Below are 21703 nucleotides of genomic sequence, written 5' to 3'. Positions count from 1 at the left end.
TCAAGTTCCACCAGTGCTATTGAGCTGAAACTTGCCTGAAATGATCCTGATATGATCCCGACCAAGTGTTGGTTTTTTTCGGGTCGATCCGAAATCCAAGATGGCCACCATAACCACCATCTTCAAAAACACATTTTAAACTTCTTCTCAAGTTCCACCAGTGTTGTTGGGCTGAAACTTGCCTGAAATGTTCCTGAGATGATCCCGACCAAGTGTTGTTATTTTTTAGATTGGTCTGAAATCCAAGAAGGCCGCCATATCCGCAATCTTAAAAAACACATTTTAAACTTCTTCTCCAGTTCCACTGGTGCCATTGAGCTGGAAATTGGTGAGGATGTTAAGGAAGGAGGGCCAACAAAGTGTTGTTGTTTTTTTCGGCCTCGTAAAAACTTTGACATGGCAGCAAGGACGGCCATTTTGTAACATGATTGCGCTATCATGGTTTTCATGAACAACACCTATTTCAAACTTCTTCTCAAATTCCACTGGTGGGATTCAGCTCTTACTTACCAGAAATTATCCTTAGATGGTCCAGACCAAGTGTTATTATTTATTGGGTCGGTCAGAAATCCAAGATGGCCACCATGGCCAACAGTGCCACTATATACTTGCTACAGAGAATGCATACTACAATAATACATGTATAAGGGTTTTAATTTAGAGTCAGATGACCGTTAAGGCCCCTGGGCCTCTTGTTTCCATTCAAATCACCTTGCGTCTGTAGGCAGTCTTGTGTCCATCCGTCCCTGCGTAAAAAAATCTTATCACTATTTCTCAGAAAGACTTTCAGGGATCTTTCTCAAATTTCATAGGTAAGTTCTGCTTGGTCCGTAGTTATGCATATTGCATTTTGGGAGTGATAAGAAAACAATATGGCCGACAGGTGGCCATCTTTGATTTTGACAATTAAAGATTGTTCTCGCTATTTCTGAGAAAGTACTAAAGGGACCTTTCTCAAATTTCATATGTAGACCCCCCCTTGATCTTTAATGCATATTCCTGTAGGACCAACTTGACAACAACGAGGCCAACAGGCAGCCATCTTTGATTTTGACAATTATTACTTAATTAACAATTTCTTAAAGTACTAAATGACCATTATGGATCTTTCTCATATTTGAATGTAGAGGTCCCCCTTGGTCTCCAGTTGTACATTTAAGTCTGATTGAAAGAACTAAATGGATGACATAGAGTATGGCCATCTTTGATTTTGACAATTGCAGGTTGTTCCTGCTATACCGTGTTATATCAAGTTATTAAATGTTTTGAAGGAAGAGTGGAAGAAGGGAAAAGAAGAGAAAGATCAGTCTTTCATTAAACTGATATGGATCAATCAATGGTGGGTGCCAAGAACCTTCTGGGATTGCATTTCTTATTCTTATTTCCACAGATATATGTAAACACTAGAAAAACTAGATTAAATGATAGAGAACATCGAGTTGATGACTACATTAACATTTTCACAATAATAAGTTTAAAGGTCAAGGTCACAGAACTATAAATAGAGCTTTTTGAACAACGTTAAGTTAACGTTTTGACATTGTTGCAGAACAAAATTATTTTTTAAATGTCTTTTAAATTGTTGTCTTAAAATATAGGACAACTGTATACATCTATACATACATGTGAAATATGTACTGATTAACCGATTAGGGGTAATAGAAGTAAAGGGGAGATATTTTTTTTAATGCATCGATTTATTTACTGACTGACATTTTCCTGGAGCCGTTCGTAAACAAGAGTGGTTTTCTTTTTTCAGTATTAGCGATTTCGCACAAAGTAGTGGTAATAGTAGTCTAACGGATATATGCCTACGGGAAGCCGGCAGGTGGTTTAGTGTAACCGTTCATAGTAAATCAGTTGAACGCTTAATCATACTAATTAGCATATTGATTATAAGCGTTTTAAAGATTAAGATCGTGCACCGCAACATATAAACAAAGTGGTCATACAGAGAGGGATGAAGCATGCAGTTTTGCAAGCGCTGTAAATACAAAGCTACAAGAGCTCAGGGTTTAGTTTGTAAATTTGTATTAGATCAAAGATTCGATTTGGAAGACAAGAATCATGCATTGGAATTGTTGGAAGAGTATTTGGACGACGGGGATATGGTCCATGGATACGACAATCTCCAAAATGGTTGCTTGTTATATTCCCTCAACAAGCATAAAAGATGGATGCTTTTCGATCACATTGAAGACCTAGTGGAAAGAAATGAAGTGAAGAATGATGCATTTCGACTTGTTCTACACGAACGATCGGCTGCTCCACCAACAAAACGTAGAGTTGAGTTGGACCCTGTGGAACTCAAAGAACAAACTATCTCATACCATGACAGTAAATGCGAGAATCATCACATTTATCCAAGAAGCTATTTCTCAACTCTAACTGACCTATCCCTGACGTGTTATAAGAACGTTAGGCCTATCAGTCACAGCAATGTTTCACCGGAACTAAAATCTCTTAAGCTTCAGCTTAAAAGGTATGCTTCATTTTGGACATCCCATCTGTCCATTGTATATATTTATGTGATACAAACTGCATTGTATCCTAATTTGACAATGATAAACAATTTACATTTATTGTCTTGCTAAACCAAAGGAGATACATTTTATACAAGAACTGGTCCAGGATGGTCCCAGGTGGTAACCTAATTTGAAAGTTCCCAATATTTTATCAAACATTTACAAAATATGATATTGGCCTATTAACCGAGCCAGTATCAAGTTCTTAGCCCACCATTTGGTTCAAATTACTGTATGCCTGTGGTCTGGCTGTCCATCCTTCCATCCATGTCATGCCTGTCTGATTTTGATTTTTATAAGGAAAACAAAATGGCTGACAGGTGGCCATTTTGTATTTTTACAGTTGAAGATTGTTATCACCATTTCCTGAAAAGAGCTGATGGGGTGTTTCTCAACTTCACATGTAGATTCCCTTGAAACCTGAGTCTGATTGGGAAAACAAAATGGCAAACAGACAGCCATCTTCGATTTTGATGGTTTAAGTTTGTTAATTATCACTATTTATAAGAAAGTTCTGAGATCTTTCTTAGATTTCATATGAAGGTTTTCCTTGTTTTGAAATCATTATTTTTGGGAAAAGATAAGAATGAAAAGAACCAATAAAGACCATTCAATGGTAAGTGCCAAGATTGCTCTGAGATCTCTGTTAAAGGCTGATAAAACATCAGAAACATTTGGATAACGATAACCAGACAGCTCTATGGTTGGTCAGAACACCTGTCTAGAATTTTAGGTCCAGTGCTATTCGTTGCATTTTGTGCTTGTGATCAAACATTGATTAAGTAGCATGTTCACTTGGCAATTAGGATGTACCTGCATTAACCTGATTTTTGGTGTCTTTATGAGCAAAGAAACTGGAAAGAGAAATAAGTGTTGTGTGCCAGTTCTAGGCTGAAGGACTACCAATGTCTAGCTAGCTGCATTGGTTAGAGAAATTGCTAGATTTTGGATGTTTTGGGTTCAAAATCAAATCCTGGTTTATTTGGGCCTGCTGGCTTTTCCTCCTGTAAACCTGTCAAAGGTGATTGTAACCAGATCCACATCCTGGATACTCCCAGAGGTCACTTTTACTTTTGCTCTCTGCAGTCTGTATATTACTCCAGGAATAGAAGAATCGAAGACTGGTCACTGCTACTTTGTAGATAAAGCAAAAAATAATTTTTGTTTGATCTTTTTATGTACATCAAATGAATCTATATAAATTAATAAAGGCATAGTTAAATTGACTGCCTTTGATCTCTTGTCACTCCTCTGTGATCTTCAAAGGAAATGCATCAGGTTAGCAGTTTTTTTTGTTATTATTTTTTTTTTTCTTTTTACACCAATTAAATTGTGTACTTTCTATTTTTCCATGACCTTTAATGATATTCCATAAGTCGATATAACCGCTGGAGTATCAAGGATGCCAAATTCTTTACAGTAAACTTTGTGTATCTAGTGTGATATGCTTGGAAAAGGATACTTAAACACTGGGTTGTAGGTAGATTATTTTCTTGAGGTGAACATATTTAAAAGAGGAACGAGTGAAGTTGGTCTAGACTGATATCACTACTGCCAGTGACCATAGTCTCCAGGTTATTTGGTTCTGTTGTATTAACTACCCTGGTAACAAAGGCAGGCATACTGAATAACCTTCCTTATCCTGTCTCAGGGTCATAAATCTGTGGACTTCGTAATGTAGAAACTTATATAATATTTGTACGTACAACATTAATATAATATTTATTTAATGTTTATGCAATGTTTACATGATATTTATACATGTATAATAATCATATAATGTTTATTTAATATTTATATAACATTTAAGATAATATTAATTTATGTTATCAAAATTTCACTGCTATGTTTAATTTGCCCTGCTCATAATTTGGCTGAAATTACAAATCTTTAAAATGGTGGGAAAAGTTTCCCAATCCAACATGTACACCAAGTACTTTATCAATAATAGTCATGCAATGATTGAATGTGATGGAGTTATTGGGTAGTTCACATTTTTACCTGTAAACAACAGACTTAATGATGTTTTATTGTGTACAATAATGATGTTTTGTTGTGTACAGTAACTTGGGTTACAAGGATATCTGAAGTAGTAGCAAACTGTCATTGAATGTGTTTGTAGTGTGATGCGAGGAGATGTCCATCCTGTGGCAGTCCCCGAGATCAGATATGAGATAACAAACACCGACAATATCGTAGGGCCATGTAAATGTCCTTCAAATACAGGTAAATGTTTACTATTCTGTTCAAAGTGTTTAGCTAATACTCATTCTAGCAAACACAGACCATTTACATTATGGAAAGGAATATGTACCCGACAGAAAATTACTTAAATATAGAATTTAAAAAATATATACCTTAATGATATATACAATGTAATGGGATTACCATATCAACATCTACACAGAAACAATCTTATAATAAACAGATAAAAAAACCATACCAATCACACCGATTGATTTAATGTGGTATTTCAAATCTAATGTAAAGATAGATACTGTAAACTTTTGGCTGTTTTATAATGCCACCAGATAGACAACATCAACTATTGATCATTATTCTCTTATTTCCTTGGAAGTAATTCCCTTTTACAAAATCTTCATACAAAGCTTGTCTTGAGTAATGCTGCTTAAGGATGCTAGAATGTAACTTAAAAAGTAGGTCAATACTGTGAACCATATTTTCACTGTTATATTAAGTGCCAACAAAATATGTTTTGGTTGACATCCTGATGAGTGTTGTATATGGCAAGCCAAGGTGTCATATTTATTCATGGATCCCCAAACTATAACCATATATTGCATTGTTTGAGATTGACAAACAAAGCTATGTATTAAGGAATTGAACATGAACATTATTTTGACGTTTGGTCAAATCCAACCAGGTGAGTGATACAGATCCCATGGGCCTATTGTATAAGATATCTTATATAATTATATCAGATATCTTATAAACTTTATAAAATAAATTATATACTTTATATAAGATATCTTGTATACTTTTCTTTATAAGATATCTCATATAATATATAAGATATCTCATAAAAGATATAAGATATCTTATAAAGAAAATTAAATAAGATATCTTATATATTATATGAGATATCTTATAAAGGAAATTACATAAGATATCTTATAAATAATGAGATTTGAATTTGAGGTAATGAACTCTCCTCCACTCGCTGAAGGAGTTGATTATTTGGCAAATACTGGATCAACATTGCTCAGCGAATAAATGACAACTTGGCCTGCCATACTAGTTGTATACTAAAACCCAGTTACAGGTCTAGGATGACAGATTTGACTACACACTACTTTGTAATATTGTTATGATTATTGTCGATTAAAAAGCCTGGTTTGGAGCACTTGTCACAAAGTGCTGATAACAGCTTCAAATCAAATAACAATAGTAAAACTCACTCAGTTTACTGGTACATGATTCTTTTGGTTCAAATAATTAGCAGCTTAAAAACCATATATGAGGTAGTTATTTACAAATTTAAAGGCTGTCAAACTCTATTATTTATAATTTGGGAAGGAGCACAGCATGGGAAATTTAATTCTGTTGGTATCAGCTTTCAGACACAGGTGGGAGACGAAAATTAAAAGGTCTGGATGGAAGAAAAAGGGGAATCACAATAGGTCATGGAGTCTTTGGTTTTACCAGGGGCTGGATCACAAGGAGCATCAGATGTACTGTGATGGTTACCGAGACAACAGTAACCATGTTACAGATTACCTGTTGTATGAGGAGTATTTTGATGATGGAAACATTGCAAGCTATATTCATCCTTCAGGAAATCAAGTTAGAAAATTTACAATCAAAGACTTTTATATAAATGATACCAAGTGCAATTCTTCAAAAAAAACAAAAAAAGAAAAAAGAAAGAAGAAAAGATTACGCGGTCAAGAAAATAATGAAAATATTTCATATACCACAATACCTAGGTCTACTTCAAAACAAGCTCCACTTATTTACGGACAGAATATTGGTACTAGCCAATCAGTGATCAAAAAGAAGATAACAAAAGTTGGTACAAAACAAGAACCAGAGACCCAGTGGAAGAAAAAAGGAAAGAGATATAGAATTAAATCTGATGCCTTGAGCAAAGATTTTGACAAGTCTTTCTGCAGCTGTATGGTGGACAAAGACAGCATAGAGAAAATTAGAACTAATCCAAATGAAATCCAAATCCTCACTGGAAATTGTGTTCCACAACAAATGAGTCTGGGAGTGACAGGGGAGACAACTCAAGCTCATCTGTTACTTTGGCAGAAATCGGAATGGTCTAAGTGGTCATCAGTGGCCGAATACTGGTAAATTGATAATGAATTGATAATGGTAGAACAGTTATTCACAAAACTCCGATTTTAATATTTATCCTCAATAATTAAAAATAGAAAATGTACATTTAAATGAGTTTGTTGAAGAGAAAATCTATATCTACAAAAATCAAAATAAAAGTAGATTGTAATTAGTTAAGAAGAAAAAAGAAAATAAACCTATTGATGATTTTAAGTTTATTTTGGAATTTTGTTGAGATATAAAATGTGTACTGAACAGAAGACCAAAGCTGATCTGTAATATTTAGCTAATGCTACAAAAATAGATATTGCCAAAGGGCCTTGTTGTACAGAAATGTTATTATCAAAGCTTAATTAAATAAGCATTACATTCAATTCCTGCTGTGGATTTACTAATTCTTGATAAAAAGATCCATTAGTCATGACAACAGTGTATTTCCCCGTAATATACAAGAAATATGTAGAAAGTAATTTTACATTTTATTGACATAATTAATTGTTGAAACAGAGATTACACAGATTTCTATTTATAAGTTATCTTTCATAGAATTTGCTTCATATTGGTTACTTTCAGGCTGAAGGTCCTGTTGAAGCCTAACACAAGAGGTCACCGTTTGCTGCCAGCCTTTCTCCGAAAAGAGCTTACTGGAAAACCAGACCGAGTGTACAAAGTTCACGAACTTGTGGATGTTGCACGTCGTGTTGTTAACCTAGCAACCGTAAAACAGGGGTGTGTATTAACCTCATTACCACACAACAGGGATGTGTATTTACCTCATAACCACACAACAGGGGGGTGTATTTACCTCATAACCACACAACAGGGGTGTGTATTTACCTCATTACCACACAACAGGGGTGTGTATTTACCTCATAACCACACAACAGGGATGTGTATTTACCTCATAACCACACAACAGGGGTGTGTGTAACAGAGCGCAGGATTAATTAAATTTAAATCACTGCCTCCGCTAGGGATCGAACCCGGGACCCCTGGCTTACTAGTCTTACGCTCAACCGATCGAGCTAAAGAGAAGATCTCTCTAGCCGAGCGGTATATTGCGGCTAGTATTTACCAGGGTTACATACTCACCCTCCAGGAAAGAACTCGTCCTCGAGTTTCCAGGGTTAACAGCGATGCTTTCGCAAGCAGCGATGAGTATCATTCCCGAGTCCCTACATGGGCGCCAATGTAACAGAGCGCAGGATTAATTAAATTTAAATCACTGCCTCCGCTAGGGATCGAACCCGGGACCCCTGGCTTACTAGTCTTACGCTCAACCGATCGAGCTAAAGAGAAGATCTCTCTAGCCGAGCGGTATATTGCGGCTAGTATTTACCAGGGTTACATGTGTATTTACCTCATAACCACACAGCAGGGGTGTGTATTTACCTCATAGCCACACAACAGGGGTGTGTATTTACCTCATAACCACACAGCAGGGGTGTGTGTTTACCTCATAACCACACAACAGGGGAGTGTATTTACCTCATAACCACACAACAGGGGTGTGTATTTACCTCATAACCACACAACAGGGGTGTGTATTTACCTCATATCCACACGACAGGGATGTGTATTTACCTCATAACCACACAACAGGGTTGTGTATTTACCTCATAACCACACAACAGGGGTGTGTATTTACCTCATAACCACACAACAGGGGGGTGTATTTACCTCATAACCACACAACAGGGGTGTGTATTTACCTCATAGCCACACAACAGGGGTGTGTATTTACCTCATTACCACACAGCAGGGGTGTGTATTTACCTCATAACCACACCACAGGGGGGTGTATTTACCTCATAACCACACAACAGGGGTGTGTATTTACCTCATAACCACACAACAGGGGTGTGTATTTACCTCATAGCCACACAACAGGGGTGTGTATTTACCTCATTACCACACAGCAGGGGTGTGTATTTACCTCATAACCACACAACAGGGGTGTGTATTTACCTCATAACCACACAACAGGGGTGTGTATTTACCTCATAACCACACAACAGGGGTGTGTATTTACCTCATAACCACACATCAGGGATGTGTATTTACCTCATAACCTCACAACAGGGGTGTGTATTTACCTCATAACCACACAACAGGGGTGTGTATTTACCTCATAACCACACAACAGGGGTGTGTATTTACCTCATAACCACACCACAGGGGTGTGTATTTACCTCATAACCTCACAACAGGGGTGTGTATTTACCTCATAACCACACAACAGAGATGTGTATTTACCTCATAACCTCACAACAGGGGTGTGTATTTACCTCATAACCTCACAACAGGGTATGTATTTACCTCATAACCACACAACAGGGATGTGTATTTACCTCATAACCACACAACAGGGGATGTGTATTTACCTCATAACCACACAGCAGGGGTGTGTATTTACCTCATAACCACACAGCATGGGTGTGTATTTACCTCATAACCACACAACAGGGGTGTGTATTTACCTCATAACCACACAACAGGGGGGTGTATTTACCTCATAACCACACAACAGGGGGGTGTATTTACCTCATAACCACACAACAGGGGGGTGTATTTACCTCATAACCACACAACAAGGGTGTGTATTTACCTCATAACCTCACAACAGGGGTGTGTATTTACCTCATAACCACACAACAGGGGTGTGTATTTACCTCATAACCACACAACAGGGGTATGTATTTACCTCATAACGACACAGCAGGAGTGTGTATTTACCTCATAACCACACAACAGGGGTGTGTATTTACCTCATAACGACACAGCAGGAGTGTGTATTTACCTCATAACCACACAACAGGGGGGTGTATTTACCTCATAACCACACAACAGGGGTGTGTATTTACCTCATAACCTCACAACAGGGGTGTGTATTTACCTCATAACCACACAACAGGGGTGTGTATTTACCTCATAACCACACAGCAGGAGTGTGTATTTACCTCATTACCACACAACAGGGATGTGTATTTACCTCATAACCACACAGCAGGGGTGTGTATTTACCTCATAACCACACAGCAGGGGTGTGTATTTACCTCATAACCACACAACAGGTGTGTGTATTTACCTCATAGCCACACAACAGGGGTGTGTATTTACCTCATAACCACACAACAGGGGTGTGTATTTACCTCATAGCCACACAACAGGGGTGTGTATTTACCTCATAACCACACAGCAGGGGTGTGTATTTACCTCATAACCACACAACAGGGGTGTGTGTTTACCTCATAACCACACAGCAGCGATGTGTGTTTCCCTCATAACCACAAAGCTAAGACATGTGTTCACTTGGCAGAACATTAAATTTCATGATCCTATACTCTGGATTAATTACTTGATATCAGATGAGTTCTTTCTTGAGGATATAATCATGTCTTCATATTTTGTAAACCAGAAGTGTTGAATATGTTTACAGACTATCAGGGAAAATCAAAGTTTGAGCCTGGTCAGCTGACCGCCAGAGTTAGTAGAGCCAGAGTTGATGTGAAGACAGTACCGGAAGCTTACAAAACACTGTCTCCTGTAGATGTACAGAAATCTATTGACCAGAAGAGGAAAATGTGGGAAATGGCCTTGGATTTTGATGTAAGTGAAGTTACATGGATCTTTTAAATTTAATTATCACTGGTGCTACAAATCATGTCCTCATTTATTTTCTTTGAAAGTAGAGGTGAGTTAGTTTTCTCAAATAAAGATGCCCCTAAAAATTCTTACTTGTAGGAAAAGTTTCTCAACTGGAAAAATGATTCTTGCTGTACCAACAAACATTTACAGGGAAATGTGGCATTTTTTTTAATCCTTATTTTGAAATAATCATTATTTTTTTGGAAAAATTGTGTTTTTTTCCCAAAAAGTCTAGATATAGAGAAAATAAGCAAGGAAAGGTATTGCAACTGTTTTGCAAGAAACTGAATGGTGGCACAAAGATCACTCATGTCAATTTTCATGGCAATCAGTTTATTATTTTATGACCCTGTGACCCTGTTAAAAGGGCATTCCTTCATTCAGACATCAGAATCATGCACAATTTCTATTGATGAAATCTATGTCCAAACGACGATCATATGAGTGTCTGTGCCTACATGTAATGATGTCTTGGCGATAATAAGAGATTCTTCCGGTCAAATTAAGAGTTTCCAGGACTTTAAGGACATTATCGCAAACTATAACAATTGGGAAAACTTTTGAAAATGTTTTTGATTTTGTCTGTGTGACATTAAATCACAGGGGTTTTGTGCACATGTAAAGCCATGAATAAAATCTGTTTCCAAATTATCCATCTACATGTACATTATTGAAGTTCAATAACCCAGGGTTAGTCCTGGGTGATGACTGCTCCAGTCTAGTTACCAGAAGGGTTAGTCCTGAGTGATGACTGTTCCAGACTTTGTTAAACTGGTAAGGTTAGTCCTGGGTGATAACTGTCCCAGACTTTGTTAAACTGGTAAGGTTAGTCCTGGGTGATGACTGTCCCAGACTTTGTTAAACTGGTAAGGTTAGTCCTGGGTGATGACTGTTCCAGACTTTGTTAAACTGGTAAGGTTAGTCCTGGGTGATGACTGTCCCAGACTTTGTTAAACTGGTAAGGTTAGTCCTGAGTGATGACTGTTCCAGACTTTGTTAAACTGGTAAGGTTAGTCCTGGGTGATGACTGTCCCAGACTTTGTTAAACTGGTAAGGTTAGTCCTGGGTGATGACTGTCCATGACTGGTTAAACTGGTAAGGTTAGTCCTGGGTGATGACTGTCTCAGACTTTGTTAAACTGGTAAGGTTAGTCCTGAGTGATGACTGTTCCAGACTTTGTTAAACTGGTAAGGTTAGTCCTGGGTGATGACTGTTCCAGACTTTGTTAAACTGGTAAGGTTAGTCCTGGTGATGACTGTCCCAGACCGGTTAAACTGGTAAGGTTAGTCCTGAGTGATGACTGTCCATGACTGGTTAAACTGGTAAGGTTAGTCCTGGTGATGACTGTCCCAGACTGGTTAAACTGGTAAGGTTAGTCCTGGGTGATGACTGTCCCAGACTAGTTAAACTGGTAAGGTTAGTCCTGGGTGATGACTGTTCCAGACTTTGTTAAACTGGTAAGGTTAGTCCTGGGTGATGACTGTCCATGACTGGTTAAACTGGTTAGGTTAGTCCTGAGTGATGACTGTCCCAGACTGGTTAAACTGGTAAGGTTAGTCCTGGGTGATGACTGCCCCAGACTTTGTTAAACTGGTAAGGTTAGTCCTGGGTGATGACTGTCCCAGACTGGTTAAACTGGTAAGGTTAGTCCTGGGTGATGACTGTCCCAGACTGGTTAAACTGGTAAGGTTAGTCCTGGGTGATGACTGTCCCAGACTTTGTTAAACTGGTAAGGTTAGTCCTGGGTGATGACTGTCCATGACTTTGTTAAACTGGTAAGGTTAGTCCTGGGTGATGACTGTCCCAGACTTTGTTAAACTGGTAAGGTTAGTCCTGGGTGATGACTGTCCAAGGTTCCCAGTCGATGAAAATTAAATGTAGATACCACAATTTGAACAAAAGAATCTGAACTGCCATCACTTCCCCAACTCTCTATTTGACAGGGAGGTTTGCTGGAATCCTATGAGTTGTTACCTACCTCTCTTACCCAGACTGTTGATTTTGGATTCTGTAAGTCATGCCTACGTAACTTTGATCCACCACTGCTGAATGGATGTGTCCTGTTGCCATGCCTACACTACTACTGTGTTAATTGCTGGAGAAAATACATCTGGGAGAAAGTTCAGATGCGATGTCACAGTATTTGTTGTCAGGTATGTTGTATATACATTCATCAATTCAATAAAAAAAACAAAAAAAACAGGACCAGTATGGGTTTATATTTTTTTAGTTCCCCTTATTCTAATGAACATTTTACATCAGTTTTAAATCATACCTACTTTTAGTTTCAAAATAGCACATGTATATTCAAGGATCAAGTAATTGATAATATTGTTAATACATTCATTGATGCCAGCTTTTATCTACGCCAAAATTGTCCAATTTGATAGTTTATGCAGGCAGCATAAGAAATTTCGATCATAATTTTATTTTTACATCGATGTTTGATTAATATTTTCTCAAATGTGAGAGAGACACTGTTATGTGGCTGGTTTTGTAGGATGATACATGTGATGAAGTGGTGGATGAGGTGATGATTCAGATACTTCTACCATGTCAACTTTTCAACCAATGGCTATGTAGCCGTGCAGAGGATACAGTAGCAAAGTCCGGTCAATGGCGCCAGTGTCCGAAGCAATCATGTGACTTGGTTGCTAAGGTGACCAGATTTGGTACGTTATATGACTACTAGTTGTTTAAACAGATATAGTCAACTATAACCAGTAACTATAACTATAACATGTTAACGTAATGGCAAAGGGGTATCATTGAAATTAACATACTTAGTACCAAAATATTCACTGCACACATAGGATTCATAATTGTTTCATGGGAACCATACATTTATTTCTGGGAGCCATTTAGTTGTTTTCCTGTGAGCCCTTCAGTTGTTTCATGGGAGAGATTTAGTTATTTCATGGGAGCCATTTAGTTGTTTTCCTATGAACCATTCAGTTGTTTCATGAGAGAGATTTAGTTGTTTTCCTATGAACCATTCAGTTGTTTCATGGGAGAGATTTAGTTGTTTCATGGAAGCCATTCATTTGTTTCCTACAGGTTATTCAGTTGTTTCCTATAAATCATTCATTTGTTTCTTGGAAGCCAATGATCTGTTACATGTGAAGGGGAGTTCATCTACTTTGGCCAAACTTCATTTTATAATATCTCTGTAACCATAGAAACATACATGCTGTCAAAACTACAGAATTTACTGTTACTATTGTATTTGCTGCCTTTTCTCCAAGGACCATAGTGATTTCCATTTCATGCCAGGCTTTGTGGCTCCTTGTTCATTCATGAATTTTCAGAGACATATATTGTTTCACACTTTTAAATGAAGTGTGTGTATTTTCTCAATCCCAGTTCAAAACAGGTTTCATTATCATTATTTCAATAGATGATGATTATCATCCTTGTTGATTTTATTCTATCAGTCAATGGCCAAATGTAATAAGTACAATGTAAATTTGATTTGAAAGAATTTCTTTTACTACAGGTAAAAGTTTCTCTGATGGTAATGAGCCAGTCCTGTGTGGCTGTAACCGAGTTTGGTGTTTCTCCTGTGGGTCGGACACACACTGGCCAGCCACATGTAGCCAGTACTCTGTCTACCAGGGAATCACTGTCAAACATCCCTTGTCATGTGGATGAAGAACAAGTTGACCGTCCAGAAGCTAACCAAAAGACACATGTAAGTCCTACAACAGTTGTCAACTCAGGCATCGCTTTTATCTGTTATTACAGCCATTGATACTTTGAACACAGACAATTGTTTTTTATTTAATAGAGAAGATTGAAGAATACTTGCATCGATCTATTTCAGGTAATAATAAAAAAAATAAAAGAAAAAAAAATAGTTAAAAAGTTCTTCATTATAGTAACAAGATGTTAGTAAGTTTGAACATCTACAGGTTCATTAAATTTTATTTATAATAGTTTGTGTTAAAATTGTTGATAATGTATTTTTGGTACCTAGACAATAGACCAGTACAACTCATTTCTACGTCACTCATCTACGGATTACTACATGATGTGTACAGAGCACAGAAGCAGATGGACTGTCCAACTCAAGAATATCAAATCACAACTGTGGAAAAAACTCGGTAGAAAGGTAGTCTATCTCTTTAATTTACTTGCCCTGAAATACAAAATTATATCAACTATTCATTTCACAAAAAAAAACAAAAAACATTTAAACATTGCAATGTAATCCCCTCAGAGTTCTCTCATTCTATCTACCCATGTTATTTGCATTCGAATGTTAATTGTCCTCTTTCCACTTCACTGTTCTAGAAAGAAAGAATTGTTTCATGGAAGAAGATGAGAAAGATGGATCTATATGGCCACACAGGCTTGGAGAAAGCCAACCTAGAGCAGCTGGAGTCGAGCGTAAATTTTCTCAGCGATGTTCATTTTATAATGGAGAGTGTTTGTCTGCTACTATCAAACATTACTCAAAAGATGCAGCCTCTCAAGGTCAGGCTCCTACTGCAACAACTATACTGTGGTATCAACACAATGACAAAGGTATCCTCTCAAATCTAGAGTGGTATTTATAATCCATGGTCTGTAGGTAGTCATAGTAACCCAAGCCATGGTCTGTATGTAGTCATGGTAACCCAAGCCATGGTTTGTAGGTAGTCATGGTAACCTAAGCCATGGTCTGTAGGTAGTCATAGTAACCCAAGCCATGGTCTGTAGGTAGTCATGGTAACCCAAGCCATGGTTTGTAGGTAGTCATGGTAACCTAAGCCATGGTCTGTAGGTAGTCATAGTAACCCAAGCCATGGTCTGTATGTATCCATGGTAACACAAGCCATGGTTTGTAGGTAGTCATATTAACCCAAGCCATGGTCTGTATGTAGTCATGGTAACCCAAGCCATGGTTTGTAGGAAGTCATGGTAACCTAAGCTATGGTCTGTAGGTAGTCATAGTAACCCAAGCCATGGTCTGTAGGTAGTCATGGTAACCCAAGCCATGGTCTGTATGTAGTCATATTAACCCAAGCCATGGTCTGTATGTAGTCATGGTAACCCAAGCCATGGTTTGTAGGAAGTCATGGTAACCTAAGCCATGGTCTGTAGGTAGTCATAGTAACCCAAGCCATGGTCTGTAGGTAGTCATAGTAACCCAAGCCATGGTTTGTAGGTAGTCATAGTAACCACAGCCATGGACTGTATGTAGTCATAGTAACCACACCCATGGACTGTATGTAGTCATAGTAACCCAAGCCATAGTCTGTAGGTAGTCATAGTAATCCCAAGCCATGGTCTGTAGGTAGTCATAGTAATCCAAGCCATAGTCTGTAGGTAGTCATAGTAACCTAATCATGGCCTGTTGGTAGTCATAGTAATCTAAGCTATGGCCATTGGGTAGTCATAGTAATCCAAGCCATGGCAAGTGGTAGTCATAGTAATCCAACCCATGGCTTGTAGGTAGTTATGGTAACCCTGGCAATGGATTGTAGGTAGTCATTGTAACCCAAGTCATAGTTTGTAGGTAGTCTGTAGGTAGTCCTGGTAACCAGAGCCATGGTTTTGTAGGTTTTCATGGTATTCTCAGCCATGGTCAGTATAGGTAGTCATGGTAGCCCAAGCCATGGTTTGCATGTAGTCATGGTAACCCAAGTCATCATCTGTATGTAGTCATGGTAACCATAGACATGGCCTGTAGGTAGTTATAGTAACCAAGGCTATGGTCTGTAGGCAGTCATAGTAACCCATGCCATGGCCTTTAGATAGTTATAATAACCCAAGCCATGGTCTGTATGTAGTCATATTAACCCAAGCCATGGTCTGTATGTAGTCATAGTAACCCAAGCCATGGTCTGTATGTAGTTATAGTAACCAAGGCTATGGCCTTTAGATAGTTATAATAACCCAAGCAATGGTCTGTAAGTAGTCATGGTAAACTCAGCCAAGCCATGTAGGTAGCCATAGTAACCCCAGCCATGACCATTGGTTAGAGAACCACTATCAATATTATTTGTCCATTAAGGTCGGCATTTCTAAATTTGAAATATTACTTGAAATTGATTATGATCTATTAATACTATTTCTGCAAATTTGTTACGAGACTTAACATATTTGTCTTTGTCATTACTGATCCCAGGTTAAGGTTGTTATTACAGAAACAGGTTAGGGTTGTCATTACTGATCCCAGGTTAAGGTTGTCATTACTGATCCCAGGTTAAGGTTGTCATTACTGATCTCAGGTTAAGGTTGTTATTACTGATCCCAGGTTAAGGTTGTCATTACTGATCCCAGGTTAGGGTTGTCATTACTGATCCCGGGTTAAGGTTGTCATTACTGATCCCAGGTTAAGGTTGTCATTACTGATCCAAGGTTAAGGTTGTCATTACTGATCCCAGGTTAGGGTTGTCATTACTGATCCCAGGTTAAGGTTGTCATTACTGATCCAAGGTTAAGGTTGTCATTACTGATCCCAGGTTAGGGTTGTCATTACTGATCCCAGGTTAAGGTTGTCATTACTGATCCCAGGTTAGGGTTGTCATTACTGATCCCAGGTTAGGGTTGTCATTTGATCCCAGGTTAGGGTTGTTATTACAGAAACAGGTTAGGGTTGTCATTACTGATCCCAGGTTAAGGGTTGTCATTACTGATCCCAGGTTAGGGTTGTCATTACTGATCCCAGGTTAGGGTTGTCATTACTGATCCAGGTTAGGGTTGTCATTACTGATCCCAGGTTAGGGTGTCATTACTGATCCCAGGTTAGGTGTCATTATGATCCCAGGTTAGGGTGTCACTAAGTGTCATTTACTGATCCCAGGTTAAGGTTGTTATTACAGATCCCAGGTTAACGTTGTCATTACTGATCCCAGGTTAACGTTGTCATTACTGATCCCAGGTTAAGGTTGTCATTACTGATCCCAGGTTAGGGTTGTCATTACTGATCCCAGGTTAGGGTTGTCATTACTGATCCCAGGTTAGGGTTGTCATTACTGATCCCAGGTTAAGGTTGTCATTACTGATCCCAGGTTAGGGTTGTCATTACTGATCCCAGGTTAAGGTTGTCATTACTGATCCCAGGTTAGGGTTGATCCCAGGTTAACGTTGTCATTACTGATCCCAGATTAAGGTTGTCATTACTGATCCCAGGTTAGGGTTATCATTACTGATCCCAGGTTAGGGTTGTCATTACTGATCCCAGGTTAAGGTTGTCATTACTGATCCCAGGTTAAGGTTGTCATTACTGATCCCAGGTTAGGGTTGTCATTACTGATCCCAGGTTAAGGTTGTCATTACTGATCCCAGGTTAGGGTTGTCATTACTGATCCCAGGTTAACGTTGTCATTACTGATCCCAGGTTAACGTTGTCATTACTGATCCCAGGTTAAGGTTGTCATTACTGATCCCAGGTTAGGGTTGTCATTACTGATCCCAGATTAAGGTTGTCATTACTGATCCCAGGTTAGGGTTGTCATTACTGATCCCAGGTTAAGGTTGTCATTACTGATCCCAGGTTAAGGTTGTCATTACTGATCCCAGGTTAAGGTTGTCATTACTGATCCCAGGTTAAGTTTGTCATTACCTTTCTGTAGGCTTATCTGTACATGAATACCCTATAAATATGCAAATAGATAACAAATTCCCATTTCTTATGTTATATATAGATGTTTAACCAGCGGCGTCTAGATCAAGATGATATAAAGAGGATGATCCGGTCACAGTCAAGCATTGAGGACACACTGAAGTTTTTTGCTGTCTATATTCCAGCACTACAAGGGAGAAATGTTCTAACGGTGCGAAGAAGAAATGTTCAAGCATTGAAAAGAAGGATTGCTCAAACACAGCAAAGGAAGAATGTTCAAGCACTACAAGATGAGAATGTTCGAAGACTACAGAAGAACAATGTTCCAAGACTACAAGAGGAAAATGTTTCAGTACCACAAGAGCAAAATGATTCAATACTACAAGATGATAAAGTCCCCGGACTACAAAAGGGGAACATTGCATTATTACAAGAGGGGAATGATTCAGTGCTACAAGAGAATGATGTTGTGGTACAGCAAGGGAGGGATGACTCAGCACTACTGGAGAATGATGTTGTAGTACAGCAAGGGAGGAATGACTCAGCACTACTGGAGAATGATGTTGTAGTACAGCAAGGGAGGAATGACTCAGCACTACTGGAGAAGAATGGTCTAGTACAACAAGAGGGGGGAGCTTCAGTGATACAAGAGAGGAATGACTTGGTGCTACAAGAGAATGATGTTTTAGGACTACAGGAGAGGAATGATTTGGTACTACAAGAGAATGATGTTTTAGGACTACAGGAGATGAATGATCCAATGGTACAAGAGGAGAATGTTTTAGGACTACAAGAGGGGAACGTTTCACTAATACATGAGGATAATGTTCCTGACATTCTAGATAAGAATGTTCAAGCACTACAAGGGAGGAATATTCCACTAGGACTACACGAGAGATATGTTCCAGCACTTCAAAGGAAGAGCTTTCAAACACTGAAAAGAAGGAATGCTGCAGAATTTCAAAGAAGGAACGTTTCAGAAATAAAGGAAGGTACTTTTCCAGTACTAGGAGCGATGAACGTTACAAGGAAGCTACACGTGAGTAATGTTCCACTGGAATTACCTGGGAAGGATGTCCCAGCACTACAGAAGACAAATTTTCCGGCACTACCAAAGAGGAAAGTTCCAGTTACGCAAAGGAGGAATGTTTCAACACTACAAAAAAATAATGTTCAACCACTACAAGGTAGTAATCTTCCACCATTAAAAGAGAACAATCTTCCACCACCACTTAAACAGAGGAATCCACCACCACTTAAACGGAGATATCTTCCACCACTGAAACAGAGAAATCTTCCACCAACACAAGAGAAGAATGCAACAGAACTACAGGAAAGAAAATATTCCAGAACTATAAGGGAGGATTAGAGCCCTACCATAGAAATTGGTCATAGGGTGACCTTTTAATCATTATCTATTTCTGTTATTGACAGCAACGATTTTGGAGGGTTGAAATTGTCCGGAAAACACCTAATCTTGAATCACTGTCAAAGAAACTGCACAGGAATGATAGGGACCATGTGTAAATATGCATGCAGGGTTACTTTACACAGGTTTTGTTAAGCCATGCTTCAAGGTATGTTGATGAAAGTTGGTATTTAATTTCAGTATGAGCATATCATGTTCTAGTTTCCAGGTTTTTGGGTCAAGGTCACTGTTACTATTTTTAGCGGGGGCCGGTAGTGGTCATGACTTGCTTAAACAATACCCAGTGTGCTTGTTTAAACTTGGTCAATTGGTGTAACTTATCAATGCCTATAATTTCATACATTTCAGAGTCGTTGCTATGTAAACAGAATGGAGGCTCTTGATTAGTCAATTCAAGATATTGTCTGATCCAGCCGAAAATTGATATATTTGTAAGGTTTTAAGGGGTGACAATTACAAAATTACTGTTTTTCAAAACATTGACTGTCATTTGGATGCCATGGTTACCAAAAGAAGACCTATGACTAGACAGATTTTTCCGTACTGCTATTCGTGAAGCAATTTCAACAAAACTAAGCATGAATAATAGAAACCGTAATTATGTAGATGTACATGCAGGTTTTTACGAACATTTTAGTTGCCATTGTTATTTTATACAGATTATTTTCATTAAGGCTACACTATCAGTTAACTAGGACAATATTATAGACATGTTATAGGTATCTATGAACCTACTTTTCTGCACCACTGTCTGATACAAGTGTATATTGAAATTATCAGTAGCGGGATATTAGCTAGCTATTAGATTAGTTCTAGTTTGACATTGCTTGCCATATGATAATAATGAAACATTGTAGCAACAATAATGAAAAAAGGATACCCACCGATGTTTTACACTGTAGTGACGAGGATACAATAATTGGTACTTTACAGCGGCGGCATCAACATGGCACTTTAGATTCTTTACTCAAAAAGCAAGTCCAGTTTTAACAAAGCTTTGTATATAGTTAGATAACTTAGTGGACATCTCAGCAAACTCTTTGTTAACAGAATATCATTAAGAATTTATGGTCCAGTGACTCTGGACATTGGGGATACTGGGGATCTTGACATTTCTGTGTTTAGCGCAGTTTCTGAAAACGTATCGTTGTCATTCCAACCAAACCTAGAAGATAAGTTGCATTGGAGTGTTGGCGTCACAACACAACCTATTTACAGTTTGTATTACCTTTTTTTTTTTTAATATTTTATTTTGAGAAATTAATATGGTTTTATTGCTTCTCAAATCTCAAGTTGACTTACAAATTAGTTGACAGTCAAATATTGCAACAAGTTTTGTAAAATATTAGGGGCCAGTTTCATCAATATTCCTTGATTTAATGTCTCATAGGAAAGTAATACAGGATTAATGGATTTGTTTTTAAGTTAAGGAACATTGATGAAACTGGGCCAGATTAGTTCATAAATTTTGATGTTTCTCAAAACTTACTATTCTAACAAAGCTGGATAGCCGAGACATAATTATACAAAATTCTGAATATCATAGTGAAGAATCATTGTAGCAAACTTAAGAAATGTATTATATATATATGTATAACTATGTATTTATGATGTCACCATCTGCCGTTACTGAAGGTTAAACCCTATCGGGGCATACTGGTGTTAGGTGAACACTGAAGGAGTGTACCTTCGAAAGAATTAGACAATGTGGCGCTGTAGGAGCAACAGAATTATTGGACGTTGTTACCATGGCAAAAACAATGTGCGGGGCTTCATTTAAATAATGTTCAATATGTCAGATGTATCTTATCTTTTCTCTTCTTTCTGAACAACGTTCTTCTTCCTAATGTCTCCCTTGACAATGCCTCACTTTTGGCCTTTAGTTGAGCGTTCGCCCCTGTGAGGAAGGCTTTGGGCCCTGTCCCCTAGCCGAGACATACCAGAGTCTTTAAAAATGGTAGTTGCTGCTCCTTGCTTAGCGCTCAGCATATTAGGAGTGGGACGACTGGTTCGCCCGTTGTCAGTATAATGTGACCGGGTGGGGTGTGCTGCTGGGTGTCTTCGGCAGTATGCTTCAGTGAGGTAGCACTATAAATCGGCAAAAGTTCCGGTCTATCACAAGGAGACTTAACACGAACATACTGCAGCCTCCCAAAACACACATACGCACTCACCACACGCATGCATGTCGCACGCACGGGAGGCCGTCCTTAAATGACCTTAGCTGTTAATAGGACGTTAAAC

At 38.3% G+C, this 21703-nt stretch overlaps 1 protein-coding gene across 2 annotated transcripts; it reads left to right on the top strand.

Moving 5' to 3' along the window:
• The first annotated feature begins 1911 nt into the window (after positions 1–1911).
• On the top strand, positions 1912–21335 carry LOC117331469. Of its 2 annotated transcripts, XR_004533557.1 has the most exons (8): positions 1912–2482; positions 4648–4751; positions 6100–6841; positions 7404–7559; positions 10270–10439; positions 12422–12631; positions 12979–13150; positions 13975–14108. XR_004533557.1 is itself a non-coding variant. In XM_033890197.1 (7 exons), exons 4-7 carry the CDS (start codon positions 13990–13992, stop codon positions 19397–19399), a joined length of 1836 nt encoding a protein of 611 aa, XP_033746088.1. In that variant the 5' UTR covers positions 10291–10439; positions 12422–12631; positions 12979–13150; positions 13975–13989; the 3' UTR covers positions 19400–21335. The 2 variants fall into 2 exon arrangements, 1 of the variants encoding a protein (XP_033746088.1); XM_033890197.1 differs by lacking the exons at positions 1912–2482; positions 4648–4751; positions 6100–6841; positions 7404–7559 and adding exons at positions 14455–14589; positions 14772–15005; positions 18113–21335 and having other exon boundaries at positions 10291–10439; positions 13975–14169.
• Positions 21336–21703: the final 368 nt, after the last annotated feature.

Source organism: Pecten maximus, chromosome 7 (genome assembly GCF_902652985.1).
Source record: "Pecten maximus chromosome 7, xPecMax1.1, whole genome shotgun sequence".
Classification (NCBI taxonomy): domain Eukaryota; kingdom Metazoa; phylum Mollusca; class Bivalvia; order Pectinida; family Pectinidae; genus Pecten; species Pecten maximus.
This window is presented reverse-complemented; position numbering and strand designations above follow the sequence as displayed.

What these genes read in the sequence shown, in the direction of transcription:
- LOC117331469 (XM_033890197.1), top strand. Translation starts at nt 13,990, where the DNA reads ATGGTAATGAGCCAGTCCTGTGTGGCTGTAACCGAGTTTGGTGTTTCT. An exon ending in GGAAAAAACTCGGTAGAAAG is followed by an intron (nt 14,590 to 14,771) that starts GTAGTCTATCTC and finishes TCACTGTTCTAG; the next exon opens with AAAGAAAGAATTGTTTCATG. An exon ending in GTATCAACACAATGACAAAG is followed by an intron (nt 15,006 to 18,112) that starts GTATCCTCTCAA and finishes TGTTATATATAG; the next exon opens with ATGTTTAACCAGCGGCGTCT.